The 18,980-nt window shown below is 41.6% G+C and overlaps 1 protein-coding gene across 5 annotated transcripts in view; it reads right to left on the reverse strand.

The window, feature by feature from the left end:
- The window catches only part of FMN1 (formin 1), a 436,126-nt gene that overhangs the window by 109,792 nt on the left and 307,354 nt on the right, over positions 1 to 18,980 (reverse strand). For all 5 annotated transcript variants that reach the window (XM_045450122.1, XM_045450119.1, XM_045450121.1 and 2 more), the window contains one exon: positions 18,356 to 18,476. In XM_045450122.1, the coding sequence (XP_045306078.1) occupies positions 18,356 to 18,476 (121 nt within the window). The remainder of the gene's footprint in view (positions 1 to 18,355; positions 18,477 to 18,980) is intronic.

Below are 18,980 nucleotides of genomic sequence, written 5' to 3' on the forward strand. Positions count from 1 at the left end.
ATGATTAAAATCCAGGGGCACCCGGGTGGCTCAGTAGGTCAGTGTCCAACTCTTGATTTGGTCTCAGGTCATGATCTCGCAATTCATGAGCCCACTCTGGGCTCTGTGCTGACAGCACGGGAACTGCTTGGGATTCTCTCTGTCTCTCTCTCTCTCTCTCTGCCCCTCCAGCACACTTGCGTGCGCTCTCTCTCTCTCTAAAAATAATAAATAAAAAAAATCCAAGCCATCTCTGGAGAAGAGACAGAACCTATATTTTTGGGCAACCAATGGAGTATTTGCATTAAGGAGGGTCTTTACTGAAAATGAGCAGGTGAAAATTAAGAGGTTGCTGATGGGATCAGCAAAGGCAGAGCAAAGACACGTTAGGTAGTATATGGCTTATTCTCACAGAAATTATATTTGAGGTCAAACAATACGTCTTATCCAATGCTTGAATCAGGAAAATGGCTTCCCCATAGGAATTCTTAAATAAAACATGCTTCTTGGGCACCTCAGTGGTTCAGTCCGTTAAACATCTGACTTGTGATTTCGACTCAGGTCATAATCTCACGGTAGAGAGTTCGAGTCTCACATCACGCTCCACACTGCCAGTGCAGAGCCTGCTTGGGATTCTTTCTCCCTTTATCTCTCTGCCCCTCCCCTGGCTCATGCTCTCTCTCTCAGAATAAGTAAATAAACTTAAAAATGCTTCCTCTAGAGCCAAAATGCTTATTACACGGTAGTTTCTACTAACATTAAGCGACAGATTCTCCAGTACATATAAATCTTGAAGGCAACAGACCTGCCTCTTTACAACTCAAGAGAATCAGTAAGGGGCAGGGGTAACAAAACTGATCTGAGGACTATTTCCTTCCAGCAGTACAATAGCTGGCTGCAAAGAGACCAGTGATTAAGATACATAAGCCCCATTAGCAAAAAGCAACCTGTTTCCACATTGCTCAACCAGGACAGCTGCAAGCCTTCCGCTATTTCTCTGACCTCTAGGCCCCCGTTCCCATTTCGGCCTCTGCTGGTTAGTCACATTAACCGTAATTTTCTACTCTGGAAAGTGTTTACATCCAGATAAACCAGAAAGAAATTTAGAGGGAAAAAGATGGAACGGCAGAAGGAGAAGAAAGCAAAGGATGGAAAGTTATTTTAAAACACCCAAGCTCAACTGGTGGACACATTCTGGTATCTATTCTTGGCTAAAGGAATCCCTGGCAAAGCATGAAGCTGGCAACGGCAGCTAATCAGTTTGCCACCGTTTTCAGATTTAATGCAATATTTGGCTCAGACGTTTAAAAAAAAAATCCCCTATTCCAGCTAAAATATTTACACAGTCCTATGTGTCTCACTTAATGCCTGTTAAGCAATTGTCTTTTAAAACTCCACAGACACTTGTAAATCTGTCGGGAGAATTGTGGCCTATAAACAAGGCTTCAAATAAAGAGGGCTGCGCTGTCAATCTGCTAGGAGTCAGGATTTCTGAGGATGTGTTTGAAAATAAAGTTGAACATCAGAAATAGTTGAGAGCGGGTAACCAAGCGGCCAATAGTCTTGTTGGCGGGATGCTGTTAGTGGTATTGTCGGGAAGCCTCCAGACACTGACCTCAGCTATTTAAAGTCCTGCTCTCCTGTAAACCTGTCATTGAGCCTACCTCTCTGTTGAGTTATGGCACAGGGAAAGTTACTGGTCCAGAGGCCCTGGTAGTCTGCCTCCCAGGGCCTGGCAGGTTAGGGAAGGTGAGCGGGTGATGTCTGCGACAGGACGCCGTTATTTGGTTAGGCGGGAGTGTGTTAGGAAGGATGGGACTCTTAGAGGAAAGGGGAAATGCCGGGCAGGACTGAAGTGAGGCGGTGGAAGGAGACAGCCGAAATGGTGACACAGAAGCAGTATCCCCCGGGAGAGGCTAGGTATGACAGATGATGAAATGCCTGTTAAACTCCCTAAAGTCTTCAGCGCTGATGCCACGGAAAAGGCAGAAGAGGCCTATGTTAAGCTATCTCCTGCTGGCCTGGGGGAACCCCAGGAACTTGTCCGTGTCTTCCAGATGAGCTACATACTTGTGGCAGGACTTTGTTCAATCGTTCAGTTATTTCCATTAGATGAGTTGCCTGGTCAGTTTCACTCTGTGCCACTGACCTCAACATGGTGTTGATTAGGATTCACAATTAATTGCACAATAGCTTTAAGGAAGAAAAACAACACATTAAAGGTATATACCAGGTAAAAACAAACAAACAAAAAAACTCAGCCTCAGCTTAAATCACTTAATTTGGGGGGGAGGGTAAGTGGTTAAGGGGAAAGATGTGTCCTGGATTGAAAAAACAAATTAGGTATTTGTAGTTCCCAGACATAGTGCCTTTAACAGCATGTAGCAACTATTTGTTGATTCCCTTTATAATATCACCATCAGGAAGGGTATTGCGACTGTTTTCGTGAATCGGCACAACAGCTGGAGGGCAAACCCTGCTTTCCTTCCCCACCCCTATCAGACAGCAAGTTTTAATCACTGTTCTTAGGGACAGATTCCTATTCCTGAGAGAAGAGGAATCAGAAGAGTAAGTAGGAATCAGTTTCTCCCCCTAGAAAATGAGAGTAACACTTGCTCTTAAAATGTGTTTATAAATGACTTGATATTTTAGTTAGTTTACTCAAAATTAGCAGCTAACTCAGTGCTTTGAATAAATATTTGCTAAACAAAGGAGCTGAGTGTAAGGTCAAGCAAGCCCCTCCTCATATTTCAGAGGCTGTGTTGTTTTTTTTTGTTTTGTTTTTGTTTTTTGTTTTTTTTTGGATACCTGGAAATTTGATAGTGTTTTTACAGTCCATCAAAATAGTCAAGAAAAACAGTGCAAAAACACAGTCAAATTAGCAGTTTTAGCCCATGGCTAATGGCACAGGAAAAGTTACTGTTTTAATGCCACCTTGTCTCTACACAGAATTGGGCATAATGCCTTCTATCTCTATATGCTATGATTCCCTGAAAACTATACCAAGTTCTCAACTTGTATGACTGGTAACAAATGGCCCTTAATAACCAAAGATGTCTTGGACCTTAGCCTGCCTTATGTGTCTCATTTTATTCCTTACAAGAACTCTATAAGCTTGGTCTGGCTATTATTCCTTTTGATAAGTAGGGATGAATAAAGTTCCACAGACATTAAGTGGCTGAGTCAGAATCTGAACCCAGGGATGTGTCAGACCCACTGGCCTTGTGCTATCCAACCTCCTACCCTAATCACCTACAGGGAAGTTCTAGAAACAGTATGGAGTAGCTATGAAAGTGCTTTGCAAATAGTAAGAAACAAGGTAATGAAAGCTAAAAACCGCTCTCTGCCACCAGGGGATCCTTTCCTTTTAAACGGAGAAACAGAAGGCTGGGCGAGGTTAGGTGGAGGTTATGTTAGTAAGCGGCACAGAGGAGGCCAAGAGCAGGGCTGCTGACTCTCAGGCGGGTCAGTGATCTTTCTATGGTACCTACAGGGTAGAGTCACAGTCCATGACCTCTATCCATTCTAAGACCCATACTGAGGCCAAGAAATCTGGAAAGAAATCTGGAAGAGATAAGGACATTGGCAAAAACTCCAATCCCCTTTGCTGGGGCTAAAGAGGCCTCCCTCCAACTTCACTCATTTCATCGTCTGACATGAAAAGCATCCATTTGTGGATTGTGAAGCTTCCACAGGGTCCAAGATACACAATTTACTTGCGCAGGAAAATATTTTGATATTCGCAAAACCACCCACAAATCTTTTTCTGTGAAAAAATGCTTTGACCTGACACAAGTTTACGGTAACATAGCATAAGCTCTGGCTTGGTAATGAAAAGACCCAAGTCCTATGCTGGCCATTCTGCTTCCTATCTCAAAGACCCATCTTCTCCTCTACAGGCCTGCCCTAACCACTTCAAAGGATGAAGCTATACCCACAGGTTGGGGATCACCATTACAACCGCATTAATACCTTTTTCTTTTTTTCAACGGGAATATAGAAGATACTTCATTAATGGACTTGCCAAGGCAATGCTACTTTCTATTCCTCCTACTTGATTCCCACAGCATGTTCAAAAATTGCAGCTGGAAGGCTACTCTCTGGTTTCCCTGAGCAATTCTTCCCATTGTTGAGTAGGATCCTTATCAAGAACGGTTGTGTTTAGGGGCGCCTGGGTGGCGCAGTCGGTTAAGCATCCGACTTCAGCCAGGTCACGATCTCGCGGTCCGTGAGTTCGAGCCCTGCGTCGGGCTCTGGGCTGATGGCTCAGAGCCTGGAGCCTGTTTCCGATTCTGTGTCTCCCTCTCTCTCTGCCCCTCCCCCGTTCATGCTCTGTCTCTCTCTGTCTCAAAAATAAATAAACGTTAAAAAAAATTAAAAAAAAAAAAAAAAAAAAAAGAACGGTTGTGTTTTTTCCAAACCTATTTATACAAGTTGTTCTTTTTATTGTAATTAAATAATTTTCTTAAGAAATTAAGATTTTATTTTTAGGTAATCTCTACACCCAACGTGGGGCTTGAGCCCACAACCCTGACATCAAGAGTCATAGGTTCTACAGACTGAGCCAGCCAAGCTTCCCTGTAATTATATGACATAATTACTTGATGGTAAACTGTAGCAATATGACTGTGAAAAAGCACTATTTCTGCCAATTTAAGTACAAGAAGCTAAAATATTGTTGTTAAATATAGGTGCAAGAGAACACAGTGGAGACTGGGGGGACATGGCAACCCAGTGCAACACAGTACTCAGGTTTGGATCCTGGAACAAAAAGAGTGTATTAGTGGAAAAACCGGTGAAATCCAAAGAGATACTAGAATTTAGTTAAGTGAAATGTACCACTGCCAGTTTCTCAGTTTTGATGACTACATTAGAACAATGCAAGATGTTGTTAACATAACAGTCACAATAGGGAAACTTGATCAGGGCTATAGGAGAACTCTCTATATTATCTTTGCAACTTTTCTGTAAACCTGAAATTATTCCAAACTAACAATAAAAAGCTCATTTTTAAAAAGGTGTGGGAATGATGCTATATTTAACTTCTTTAAAAAAATTTTTTTAATGTTTTTTATTTATTTTTGAGACAGAGAGAGACAGAGCATGAACAGCGGAAGGGAAGAGAGAGAGGGAGACACAGAATCCGAAGCAGGCTCCAGGCTCTGAGCTTGTCAGCACAGAGCCCGACATGGGGCTCAAACCCACAAACCAAGCGATCGTGACCTGAGCCGAAGTCAGACGCTTAACCAACTGAGCCACCCAGGCGCCCCTCAAACCTAACTTTTAACTGTGCTCTGTCATCTCCCTATTGTCCTTAACTCTTGGGAGAAATTATGTTTAGCTCATTATGGCTATCTAAAATGAAACAAACTTGGCTTTAACTTAGAAGTTGATTAACTTGGAAGATTACTGAATCTTCATAAGAAGATTTAATAACTCTTTTTTTTTTTAATGTTTATTTTTGAGAGAGAGATACAGAGCGTGATTGGGAGAAGGGCAGACAGAGAGAGAGGCACAGAATCTGAAGGAGGCTCCAGGCTCTGAGCTGTCAGCACAGAGCCCAATGCGGGGCTCGAACTCACAAACTGTGAGATCATGACCTGAGCCAAAGTCAGACGCTCAACCGACTGAGCCACCCAGGTGCCCCCTTAGCTTATTTTAAATTAAATATTAAGGGATCCAAGTATCATATTCTATGATTCTTGATTTGGGCCAAATTTTATCCATTAACCAATCACATTGGATAAGAGTTCTACTATATAAAGATCACTTCTAGATGGTATCCACGCCGAATTCTTTGAGGCATGGGTGATTTCAAGAGCAAATCCTTGAGAGCCATTTAGAAAGAGAATATCTGAGATCCAAACCTGCTATAATTTTACGGCTGATTTTTATATCCCATATCCTATAAACGGCCAGAATTCCAGGAATTCTTAGTGTTCAATTAACTAAGTCTAGGAGAGAGATCAGTAACCTTTACTGAATAAGGAGAACTGTAGAATGTACTGAAATCACATAGTAACAATCATCTTAGAAACTCAGAGTTGGAATTCATTTTCAAAATCATCTAGCAAAATTCCCCTTACTTTTTTTATTTTTATTTTTTTTATAATGTTTATTTTTGGGAGAGACAGAGACAGAATACGAGTGGGTTGGGGCAGAGAGAGAGGGAGACAGAGAATTGTAAGGAGGCTCCAGGCTCTGAGCTGTCAGCACAGAGCCTGACGTGGGGCTCAAACTCACGAGCCGTGAGATCATGACCTGAGCCAAAGTCAGACGCTCAACTGACTTAGCCACCCAGGTGCCCCACAAACTCCCCTTTCTGATGGCATCTATCCTACCCATCTGCTTTAACACAGTCTTCCAACCAGAAGTGGGTGAGGCACCTGTTACCTCTCAGGGACATCAGCTGTCCCTTTGTCCAATCTTAAAATATGTCTCCCTAAAGTGTCTACCCACTTATGCTTATTTGACATCTTTGTCCATAAGGAAAAAATCTAATTTCTCTCTAATAGCAAGGTCAGCAACTACGGAAAGCTGAGTCTTTCCTACATTTATTAATTTGCTCATTCATTCATCTACTCAACCCTGTGGCAGTAGGTATAAACATTAAAAAGGTCCTTAGATCTTTGCCTTCATGGAGCAGGAGGGATGGAGCAGAAGGGAAGTAAGGGTGGTAAATGTTTACAAATAAATAGAAAACAATAGCACTATCAAAACTGGGAGTCCTAACAGTCACTATTCAAAGCGTGGCTGCTATAGTTTGGGTGAACAGAGAAGGCCCAAGGCACGGAAATATCTAAAATAAGGGCATTCCAGGTGTAGGGATCAACTGCTGCAAAGGTTTTTTTTTTTTTTTTTTTTTTTTTTTTAAATATAATTTATTGTCAAATTGGCTAACATACAGTGTGTGTGGTGTGCTCTTGGTTTTGGGGGTAGATTCCCATGGTTCATCGCTTACATACAACACACAGTGCTCATCCCAACAAGTGCCCTCCTGAAGGCCCATCACCCATTTTCCCCTCTCCCCTGCCTCCCCCTCAACCCTCAGTTTGTTCTATTTAAGAGTCTCTTATAGTTTGTCTCCCTCCTTCTCTGTTTGTAACTATCTTTTTCCCCCTTCCTTTCCCCATGGTCTTCTGAAACAAGCTTACTGGGTTGGAACACAGAGAAGGCCTGTGAGGCTGGAGTTTAGTGGACAGGAGGGGATAGGGTGGCATGAGATGAGACAGGAAAGTCTGAAGTGGTCAAAACATCTTAGCACCTGTAAGGCATGGGTACAAGTCTTGAGGTTGGATTTTAGTCCAAGAGCTACAAATATGAAACAAGGTGGCCTGACTTGTCTGGTGAGCAGAGACTGAATTTAAAGGGAGGGCAAGAGCGGAAGCAGGGAAATCTGTTAGGGGTCCATTGTTAGGGCCCCAATGAGAGAAGGTGCTGGTTTGGACTAGAAATGTGCCGTGGATATGGAGAGCAGTGAACTGTCTCAAGGCTCGTCTTGGAGGAAGAACCAGCAGGATTTGCTGTTGGACTAAATATCAGAAATGGGTGTACAAAGAGAACCAGGGATAAGTATTATACATTTCACTGATAATCTGCAAAGGGATTTCCTTCATATGACCCTGGTCCCTCCACTCCAATAATCAGTAAGGCAGACAGTGACACCTGCCTTTCTATACAAGGACACAGGGATGTGGAGGCACAGCTCGTCAAGCAGGGATCTGAACTCAAGGGCTTGTGACTCAGACTTTTCCGTGACAGTAGCTCTTATTTCAGCATTTTACGTTTCTTGTCAAAGAACAGGAAAACAAAATAAATTCTATTAACTGTGTTCATTTATAAATAAAGAGTAGAAGTAGAGTGAAAGCTGAGAGGAGGAAACCAGCATAACGTAACTCATCCTTCCCACCTAGAGATGTCACAACCGCGGCTTCAAAGGAAAACACAAACTTCTTCCATTAGTTAAACGAATGAATCAGGTTTCAGTTTCCGTATCCTCTCTCCTTTCCGTACAACTTGTCTTTGAAGGCATTCTGTTTGGGAAATGTGTGACCTTTACCCACCACACCGCACTTAATTGAATGCTTTGCATCAAAAGTTACCACGCTGATCAACATTTTACACCCACTGCCTTTCTGAAATACTTACCCCAGTTCCTTGTGTCTGTTTTGTTGAAATCGTCTTACAAAAATAAATCATATCAAAGTTTTTCTTTTATTATTCCTGAAACTTTGCTTGCAAAACTAAATATTTTTTAACACCATGGCAACACAGCCAGGACTCTGGCTAATGTATCTAGTCATGTACCAGAGACCAGGCTTAGCAAACTACTGCCGTGGACAAATGGGCCGCGAAGGAGGAAAGAGCTAATAAATTAGGCATGGTCAATAATCAGTCAAGTCACGTCTTCTGGAGCTTCCTTAAAGGTGATAAATTAGCCACGTTCTCCTAATGGCTGATTCCCCCCTCTCCATTCTAGGACACACGGATACGCGTTGCGCAAATTGCAAACTGTATAACTCCTGAATGAGTTTAAACAAAACCTCCCACATCTCCCCCAAGAACTTCCTCAGACATCTGCTCCTCTGACCCTTCCAGTATCCCAGAGTTGGAGAGGGTAGGATGATCAGCTGCAGTGTTTCAGCCGAGGCTCACAAAGGTTAAGTGATTTGTCAGAGTTGCACGGCTTATCACATGGTTGGCAAGAGGCAGAACTAAATTTTTTAAACTGCGTCTCCTGAACCCCCAGCTGGGACTGCTTTCCACACGCCAGCTTCTGCCACCGAGACTTAACTCTCACTTACAGATGCGCTGGGTGGTTGTTGTTGCCGTGTTGGTATATTTATCAAAGTGGTACCTGCGCATAGTTAAGAGAAGACACGTATCCTACTCCAGGAAAAGCAGTTCCCCATTTCCATCCCACAATCTCCACTCAGTTCTCCCTCCCCAGAGGCAGACATTTGTGCCAATCTGACCTGATGATTTCAGTAGTTAATTGCAGGTCTCCAGCAAGCGTCTATCGGCACTCGGTGCACATCTTTCTCTTGATACAATATAAAAGATATAGTTGTCTTTCCTTCCCGGATACCTACTGCACACGAGACCCCTTTCGGGATAGCCCAACCACAGCTTGGCTGGACTGGCATCCTGTGTTAACATTAACATGACTTTGCAAACACAGCTCCCTGTCTCAGCAGATACACAAATTCTGATTGATTTGTCTTTCCTAGACCTCCTCCTGCGCTCCAACTCCCTCACCCTCACGATGTTTCTTTTTTTTTCTAATATGCTCTGTGTTCTATGTTCTTTTCATGAAATGAACTCCAAACGTGTTGCTAGTTGTGTAACTCTTGTCAAAACATTCAGGACACATCAGATACATTATTAGGTACATATCTTCGAGGATCTTCTCCAGGATTCTTTTGACCCAATCTAATCTGGAATGTCTGCTCTCTGTGCCTGGCTGCCATCCTGGGCCGTCCACCCTGTAGTATCTCTTTACCTCTCTTCTCCATTGGATTTTTAATTTCCTGTCACCTTTGTCTTCCTATTTCGTAATAAAGCACATTCTGTAGTAGCATCCTGAGGATGGCTGCATGGGAAGTAAATTTTTTTGATAACTTACATGTTTGAAAATACTTTCATCTGTCTTCATATTTGATTGATGATTTGGCGGATATAAAATTCTGGATTGGGAATAATTCCTTCAGAATTCGGATCCATTTCTAGCTTCTAGTGTTGCTGTTCAAAGACCTGAAGCCATTCTGCTTCCTGATTCTGGGTAATTGGTTTCTACATCTCACCCCTCCAACTCCCTTTCCCTTCTAGAAGTGTGTAAGTTTGTCCTGAGTATTCTGAAATGTTCTAACAATGGTATGGATCTGTTTTATTCCATTCTGCTGGAATCCCTTTGGGACTTTTAAAATAAGAAACTTGTGTCCACTTTGGGAAATTTTCTTGAATGATTTCATTGATTTACTTATATATGACTACATAGGAATGTTTATGTATTTATACATATACATTTACACACAAATTTGTGTCAAGTCATGTGGCAGTAAAAATTGGATTGCTTCTCACCTTTCTCCGCTCCTGGATTGGAATTCCAGGTGGATTCCAATTTGCCACTTGTCCATCTACTTCCTGAGCTTCAGAAAATTTGCAGTTATGGTTTTCTCTATCCTTCTGTGCTCTTGACATGACGCTTTCAAAGAATTTTATTATTTTTAACATAATTTTTAAGAGGAACTGAAATCCTACATGAGTGCTTAATCCAGATGAGTGTTCAACTGCCCATCTTTTCTCAGAAGTTCTTCAAAAGTCTTCCAGAATCTGTTTTCTCCCTTCATCAGAGCTATACTGCTTACAGTCCATGCTCAAACGAATAATTAAAGAAAAAATTCATTCTCATTTCTTTTCTTTCTCTCTTAAAGAAGACTTACACTCTTGTGGGGAGAAAGCTACTTGATAGACGTCATTTCTCCTGCACAGACAGGGCTGGTCCAGAGCACAGAAGCAACAGTCTGCTTTGCCACGTGACTTGACAAATCCTGGAAGGTTCCCCTAATTTCTCATCTATGCCAGAAGCACATTACATGTAATGTCCACAAATGGAAGAGATAACAAAGAGTCAACACCACGCAGGTCACCTTGGGTGGCCCTGTAGTCCTCTGATATTCATCTGGCTGCCCATCTCAGACCAGTATGCTTGCCTTCTGGGTCATAAAGGAATAAAACATAGGGAAGGTGATTTTCAGAGACAGAGATAGAGCAAGTGTATCAGAGAAACCAAAAGAAATGGACAGAGAGGAAGCAGGAGGATAGAGATCACAGCAGGTAAATTAGTTGAGTGGTTATGGGTAGAGACCCAAAAAAGCCTAAAGTCAATCCAGTTACCACCTGTAATCCCTTTAGCAGATGAACTAGAGAAATAAGTGGGGCTTATTCGTCAAGATTTCTCATTCTAGATCATACTGTTAGTGCCTGAGGGGAGGGCCTACAAACAGTAGAAGAAAAAAGCATGGTGCAGCACAGAGTATAAACTCTGTAGTCAGATAAACCTGCTTCCAGTCTGAGCTTCATCATTAGCAGCAAAGTTGCTTCAACTTCCTTACTGTTAGAATGCAGGCAGTCCTCAGTTTGAAGGTGTTTTAAGAAACAGAGGAGCTGGAAGCCAATTTGCAGGTTTTTGGTTAAGTGTGCATTAAGCAGCCACTGTCATCGTTAGTGATGGTGGAAATGGACGTGCACCGCACCCCAGAACATATTCTGCGCCCCTGTCCACTGCCCATCCTTGAAGGGAGGATGTTCTCACTGAGATTGCTTAGAATTGCCAGTGCATGGTGGTCATAAAAAAGGGAACCAACTTTTAGTTGGTTTTCTTATTGCTTTTAAACTCTCTATAGACATCCAGATAAAAGACAGGACAGCAAGTTAAATTTAAATTTGAGATAAACAAGGAATAGTTGTGTTTTTTTTTTTTTTTAGTGTAAGTGTATCCTGTGCAATATTTGAGACACACTCCTGCTAAAAACAAAAGGCTTGTTTATCTGAAATTCAGATTTAACTGAGCCTCCTGCATTTTATTTAATAAATCTAGCAACTCTAAGGTTCCCTCCATATTGCATGCACTGGGGGCAGAATTGTAGCCATTCTAGTCTCCTGTTCCCCTGACTGTGTGTCTATTGCAAATTCAAAGGAACAGTCACCACACAGACCTTCTTTAAATCATCTTCTTTGCTTCCTGGGATAAACTCAGTAGGCAATCGCTTTTCCTAAATTCTGTTTTGGGGTCAGTAGTACTGACTGACTTAGTGTGCCAAAGGCTGTACTTTCGTCCAAGTGGTGGACGGATACAGAGATTCCTGACCAAGGAGAAACCAACATGCTTGTAAGAAAGATGGAGTCAGAGAGGATGGTAGAGACGCGAACTTTCACTAGAGAACTGTTGAGCACAGTCATGACACATCCTTCCCACTCCCCCCAGTAATGCAAACTTTAATATCCACTAGTAGATCAGCAATGACAGTTATTAGCATTTCTCCTTATTTTTCATGGCCAAATCTTGTTTAACTACAGTATTGAGGAGAGGAAAGGACATACCACACAACCCCTAATCAAAACGTAAAAGAAATAAAAGTGGTCATGGGCACGATGAAGTGCAAGTTCTGCTGACCAGCCCTTCTGCCTTCCCTCCATCACTGGGGATGCCAATTCTACTGGAGACAGCTTCTCCCCCTTCCCGATGCCAACAGTGCTCAGAGCCTCAAACCCCGCCTCACACATCTCACCCTCCAGCACCTCACAGATATCAGCTCATCAGTGTATTTGCCCAAATAATTTATTGATTATGTTAAATGAGCTAAACAGCAAAGCAGAGGACTGTTTCTACCTTGCAGGAGACACAACAGGTGGTCTACGGCTTACCGTGTAGTTTCATATACGAAAGGTTTTCCAGCATGTAAAGAGTAGAGCTGACTTACTGATTGTTAAAAATAATATATTAACTTGAAAAAAAAAAAAACAAACTATGACTAGTCCTTAACGTCACTAACCTACCTACCCAGAACTCAGAGTTGATTATAACTTTTTTTTTTAAATCTAGTTTTAATTGTAAAAATTTCATATACATATCCAAATAGCTAGACTATTGCCTCTCTACCAGTCTCTGCCCAGGGCCATGAGAAACTACCAGGTAAAAGGTTCTTATTTTCTGCTTTTATGTGTGGAGGTGTGTGGTTCCCTCCCCAATTCCTCCTCTTTTAGCTGATTATATTGGCATTGACTGTATGCCTCTAAATAATAGGAGTATTAATTTTGGGGTGGGTCTTTACCAGGGATTTGGGGCTAAAGGAAGGAATGAATTTGGTCTGCCTTCTTTACCTGGAAGACATACTGACTATAGTTTGGAAAATCTACAAACAACAACAACAAAACCCTACAACAAAAAAACCCCTCTCTTTCCTGAACTGTTACTTTCATGTGTGTATGAATTTAATATTCTCCTGTCCTCTCTATGTGGAAATAGAATGTTCAGGTCCTAGTGTTGTACAAAACAGAGGTTCATCAGGATGGCTTTGGGCTAATTTGATCACTCCATTACAATGAGGACATTGGGATTGAAAATGCTTAAAGATGTGATGGATGTACTTTAATGTAAAGTTAGTTTGGAAATATTACTACCATTCAAACTTAGAATGAAGTTTTTTTTATAACAATTCTTGAATGCCTGGACTATGCATCTCACACAGGATCTCATTTAGAGAAAGCTTAAAAAGGTTAACAAGTTAGCATAAGTATTTGCAGGATAAACATGTCTAGAATGATAACAGATATCAAAAAGTCAACACAGACTCTTGCTTTTCTTAAACTGTCATATTCCCAAATATTTCTAAATGGTACAAAAGAAAGGACATGTTCAAATACATATTCTTAAATATTTAGAGAAAAGGACATCATGAGAATTATCTTAACACACACACACACTTGCATCTCAGCCAAGACTTTCAAATAAGCTGGAATATCTTCCACTGAGGGCTAACTATCAATTACATTTTTCCCAAATTCATATATGGAATAACAGAGCTAATAATGCATCATTTTCAAGGCACAATTTAGTAATAGCTAGTTGATTAAATAGCCTATCTTTAATGACAGGGGATACTGAGTAACTATTGCTGGCTAATACGAGTGATTTAATTTTGTTTTTAAATTTTTCAGACCATGCTGACTTCTCAACATCTATCTGAAGAGCTCCCCTCTCATTTTCCAAAAACAAAAAAAAATTAATTCAGCTTTCCAACTTCCATAGCCACAGTGAAATTTTCATAATAGAATACTACCATAGGATCATATCAAATCAATATGGATTGGGGGTTTTGCTATTTTTTTTTTAATGTTTGTTTATTTTTGAGAGAGAGAAAGAGCGAGCATGAACAGGGGAGGGGCAGAGAGATAGAGAGACACAGAATCTGAAGAAGGCTCTGAACTGACAGCAGTGAGCCCAACGCAGGGCTCAAACTCCCGAACCGTGAGATCATGACCTGAGCTAAAGTTGGTCGCTCAATCGACTGAGCCACCCAGGTGGCTCTGTAGAACCTTTCTCAGAAAACACCAATTCACATTTCATGCAATACCGGTAAGCATCACCACTTGAGAAATCGTACATCTTATGGCCTCAGCAATGGTGTGCGTGTGTGTGTGTGTGTGTGTGTGTGTGATTAGTATTAACTGCCACAATTAGGATACATTGCACAGTGCATTTGTTCCTATTGCTACTATAACAAATTATCATACACTTAACTGATTAAAACAAATGTACTAAATATATTACCTTATAGCTCTCTGTGTTAGAAGTCTAACATGGGTCTACTGGGCTGAAACCAAGGTGTGTTGACAGGGCTGCATTCCTTCCTGGGGGCTGTAGGGAAAATCTGCTCCTTGCCTTTTCCAGTGTTAGAGGCTTCCCACATTCCTTGGTTCACTGCCCACTTCTTCCATCTTCAAAGCCCACAACACTGCATTTCTCTGATCATTCCACTGTACTATCTCCCGCTGGCCACAGACAAGGAAAATTCTCAGTTTTTAAAGATTCATTTTAAAGATCCATGTGATTAGATTAGGCCCACTTGGATAGCCCAAGATAATCTCCCCATCTTAACATCGGCAAAGTTCCCTTTTGCCATGTAAGGTAACATGTTTCAGGGATTAGGGTTTGGACATTTTTGGGAACCATTATTCTGCCTACCACATATGGGTTGGTAAAAATACCTTGAGAGTTCTGACCAGTAGACAAGGTCAAAGAATAAGAAAGAGAGCAACTATTTCTACCATTTGTTTTTTCCTAATTGTTACTTATCACAATATCAGGGAAGCTAAAATTATTGTCTGAGTAAGGGATACAGAACAGTAAACAAAATATGGGACACATTCCCAAGCACCAAGAATTGGGTTCTGTCACCACTAAGGTAGAGAAGAGAGTGCAAGTGCTCCGGGAATTTGATTCTCCACAAACATATCCAGCAGGCCTCTCAGCAATATGGGCCTGATTCTACAAGGTGTGCATTTTCCAATAAAAGGTATATACCCCTAATCAGCTTTACTGAAGTTTTCCTTACTAATGGACCATGCATTCATTACCTCCTCTGACATAGGCCCTATAATTTTCCCATTTCACAGGTAAGAAAAGGAATCTTCTTTATGGTTTTGTTACCTGACAAGATCCTGCTTCCACCAAACCAGTAAAAGTACATCATCTGATTCCAAAGCCCGAGTTCTTAATCCTACACAATAATTGTGTCTATTCACTTGTGTGTGTGTGTGTGTGTGTGTGTGTGTGTGTGTGTGTGTATGTTCACTTCTCGCGACCCTTGTTTCCTATATGTCTTCCCCATCCCCAAGTAAATTTTCTCCTGTCTCTGATCTGAGGGTCTACACATGTGGCTCTAAGAGTGTGTGTGTGTGTGTGTGTGTGTGTGTGTGTGTGTGTGTGTGTGAGCACACACTCACTCATGCGCACATGTTCAGTAACTCTCTGTCATTGGCACCACCATGAGGCTTTCTGCCTTTAACACATAACTTACTGTTTTGATCTGGGTTCAAATATGGAGACCTCTGGGTCACAGGCAGGATAGATGACAAGTGCATGCCTTAGAGTCATATCTAGCTTCACAATGTGGCTAGATCATCACGTGTAATTTGGCAAGTTATGTGAACACCATGAACTTCAGTTTCCTCCTCCTAGGAGAGACTGATAATAGTATCTGCTTCATAGGGTCGTTGTAAAGATTAAAAGACATGATTGTGTAAAACATCTGATAGATAATAATCACACAAGAAACTGGCTGATACTATGATCATCAACTGCCTGCTCTTTTTATCTACATAAAAGTGCTATTCAAAGTTCTCGTTTCTACAAAAGATGCTTATCGGCAACGTCTATTTGTATCACTGCCATTTGCACAACCAACGACTATAGTTTAATTCCCACCCTATTGCTAAGGTGTGGTTGAAAACAGTTTTCTTCTAAAGGGCTATGCCTGCCTGGAGAAATGGGGCCTGAGATGTCTTGAAATTTGCTAATCACATCTGGTTTAGCTTTAGACATTTTCTGGGGTTTTGCCAGCAGCCACGACATTTTAATGGCTACAATAAACCTCAAAGCCTCATCACATCTTTGCTGTATGTGTGAAAATTATGTCCTCTTCAATTAAACATTCAATCTAGGCTCACACCAAGGCCTTATGGAAAAGGAGGTGGAACCTGAATGGGAAGGGAGATGAAACAGACCGCCACGACTCTGGCCATCTTGCCAGATGGCATTTAGGAGAAAAAGAAATTCATTAGAGAACCAATGGTCTGTATTTTCTTTAAATATTTACTAGGTACCTTTCATGTGTTAAAAACACTGGCATCTCGAAAGATTAGCAGGGCATTTTTGTTTAAATATCCAATGTGGGGGGGGGGTGCTGGAGGGGAGTCCCACTTTTCCCTTTTGCCTTGTGGTGCTTCACATCTCTTGGTGAAGTCTAATACAAAGGAGAAAAACAACTGAGGTAATGTTTAGTTTCTCCTCACAGGGTGGGTCCTCCAGCTCCAGAAGCTCTTGCAACTCCTTAAAATGACTGAGGAAAAGTGTCAGTTGAATACGGAGGGATGTGGAATGGCACCTGGGATGGCCCTGGAGAAAATAAGGTATGCTAAAGGGGATGCTCTGCGGGAACACCTGCCTCGCCACTGTCTTCCCAATTCACTCTTCTCTTCCCTTTGTTATCATCATCAAACACTTGCAGAAGTCAAAGGGAGGTGCCTGAAAGAGGCCGCAGGAGAGGAGGAAAGGTCACACATACACCAGGTTTCTGCTCACAAAACGACACAAGACAGCAAAGGGCCAGGAGACCAGGGGGGAGTCGTATTCAGGGACAGCCACGGAGTGAAAGGCATGGCTCTTCTTGGCCACAGCTAAGCTTGCAGCCATCCTGGGGACTGGCCTGGGCCCTAATCCTGCCATTGGAGAGCGACAGAAAGCTGCTGCAGGACGCTTCACTTTGTTTCATCACAGTGAGAGTCCAGCCCCTCATCTCAGACAAGGATAAAACTGTCAGTGGTTTTTTCTGTTTTTTTTTTTTTTTTTTTTTTTTTTTTTTTCATGAGAGGGAAAAGGATAACCACAAGTTCATATATCACCTTCCTAAATGAAGCATCCATTTGGTTGCATTCACGCTCTTAACCACATCAACAGGAGGGAAAAAAATCCACATGTTCCTTTAAAAATAATTTACAAGGTAGAAATATTCACTTGTAACCGCTCTCCTTATTTAAGCAAGTTTTATGCCCAAAATAAAGCTAAATGGCTCTCCCCGCCACCAGGGATCTGTCCCACTTCACTTCCATTTCCAGGCTGCTCTCTGTCTAAGACTTGGGTTTCTGAGCGCCCTTTCACAATAAACATTTTTAAAATGTTTATTTTATGTCTTAGTGTAAAAATATTCCTGGTTCAAGCTCTTCATTTCCTCAAGCTCTCCTTCTGGCACTCTGAGCTCCATTTCCACATTAACACGCTCCCTAAATCCTCCGTGGAGCTCTTCAATTGGAGTTAGACAAGCTCCAATGCAAGTATTTATATTCTTGGACAAGGAGATGTCTCCACAGTGAAAACACAAGACTCTAGCAATGCCAAAGGAAAATTCCTGCTCGAGAGAGACATATTTTCACCTTAAAAAAAAAAAAAAAAAAAAAACAACCTAAAAGGGGCTTTCAGCATGTTGTTGTGAATAATTAAAAATATAAATAAACTAAAAGAGGATGTTGACTATGGGTCCTGACATCTTTATTAGACTCCTACATGTGAACCACATATATAGGGGTGTGTGTGGCTGCACGCATGTGTGCGCACATGTGACATGTTTCAGGTGGCACAATAACCTGGCTTAGAAACTGCATGAGTCCTAATCACATAGACCTGATTAGAGCCCAGTAAATCTGCCTCTCACTGGCTGTGTGAATGTAACTTCCCTGAACTTCATTTTTCTCCTCTGTAAAATGGAGTTGGTATACAGTTCCTGCTTATTGGGGTTGCCGTAATAATTATACGAGACAACAATAAGCATTCAATAAAGGGCTGCTGCTATTGTTATTAAAATGATCATCTGTAATATGTTGGAAAATGTAGATGTAAAAGATGTAGATATAAAAAGCACTAATTAACACTAATCAAACATAGCGCCTCCAAACAGAGCATAAGAGATGGAGAGCTTCACGAGGAATTGAAGTCTGCGCCAATTCCCTTCCATGAACCAGACATACATCCTCCTCCTCAATCATTAAAAAAAAAAAAAAGGCTTAGCTATTATCATAATAACAGAACAGTTCCTGTTACCTTCTAGTTGCCTCTTCAGTTTTCGCAAATCTTTTATGAGGTCTTCAAACTTGACTTGGGAAGCCAGAAAGAAATCTTGTGGTTCAGGCAGAGGGAAAATACTCTTTTCTGTTCCTGCTTCCTAAAAGACATGGTTAACAAAGTATGTTATACTTCCCCAATTGTCACTATCAATTGAAATTCCAAAGCATCTTTTATTGAATGCACAAATAAGAATCTGAGAAATGCTCCTTGGCCATTCCTAAGTTTGGACCTGGTTACTTTGAAATGCTTTCGTGTCTTCCACAATATCATTTTGGTCCTACTGCCACTGAGGGCTGGGTTCTATTTTGCCTCACGAATCGAAGAGAAAATTGTCAGGTATGCCCTGATCTTGGACGCCGTCCTCTCATGGAAAAAGGCACAGGAGGAACACATGTAAGTACTTAAAGTCCCTGTTTGAGCTTCACGTGGTAGCAATTAGATAACTCATCTTTGGGGTATGCCAACTGGTGTGCATCGGAAGGTGCTGAACAAGAAGGCACTACAATGGAAGAAACAATCACCCTCCCTTCTGCTGTGACCTACCCTTGGCTGCAGCTTTAAGCTCCAGAGGGTGTGTGTGTGGGATCAAGTTCTTCACATA

Source organism: Leopardus geoffroyi, chromosome B3, assembly GCF_018350155.1.
Source record: "Leopardus geoffroyi isolate Oge1 chromosome B3, O.geoffroyi_Oge1_pat1.0, whole genome shotgun sequence".
Classification (NCBI taxonomy): Eukaryota; Metazoa; Chordata; class Mammalia; order Carnivora; family Felidae; genus Leopardus; species Leopardus geoffroyi.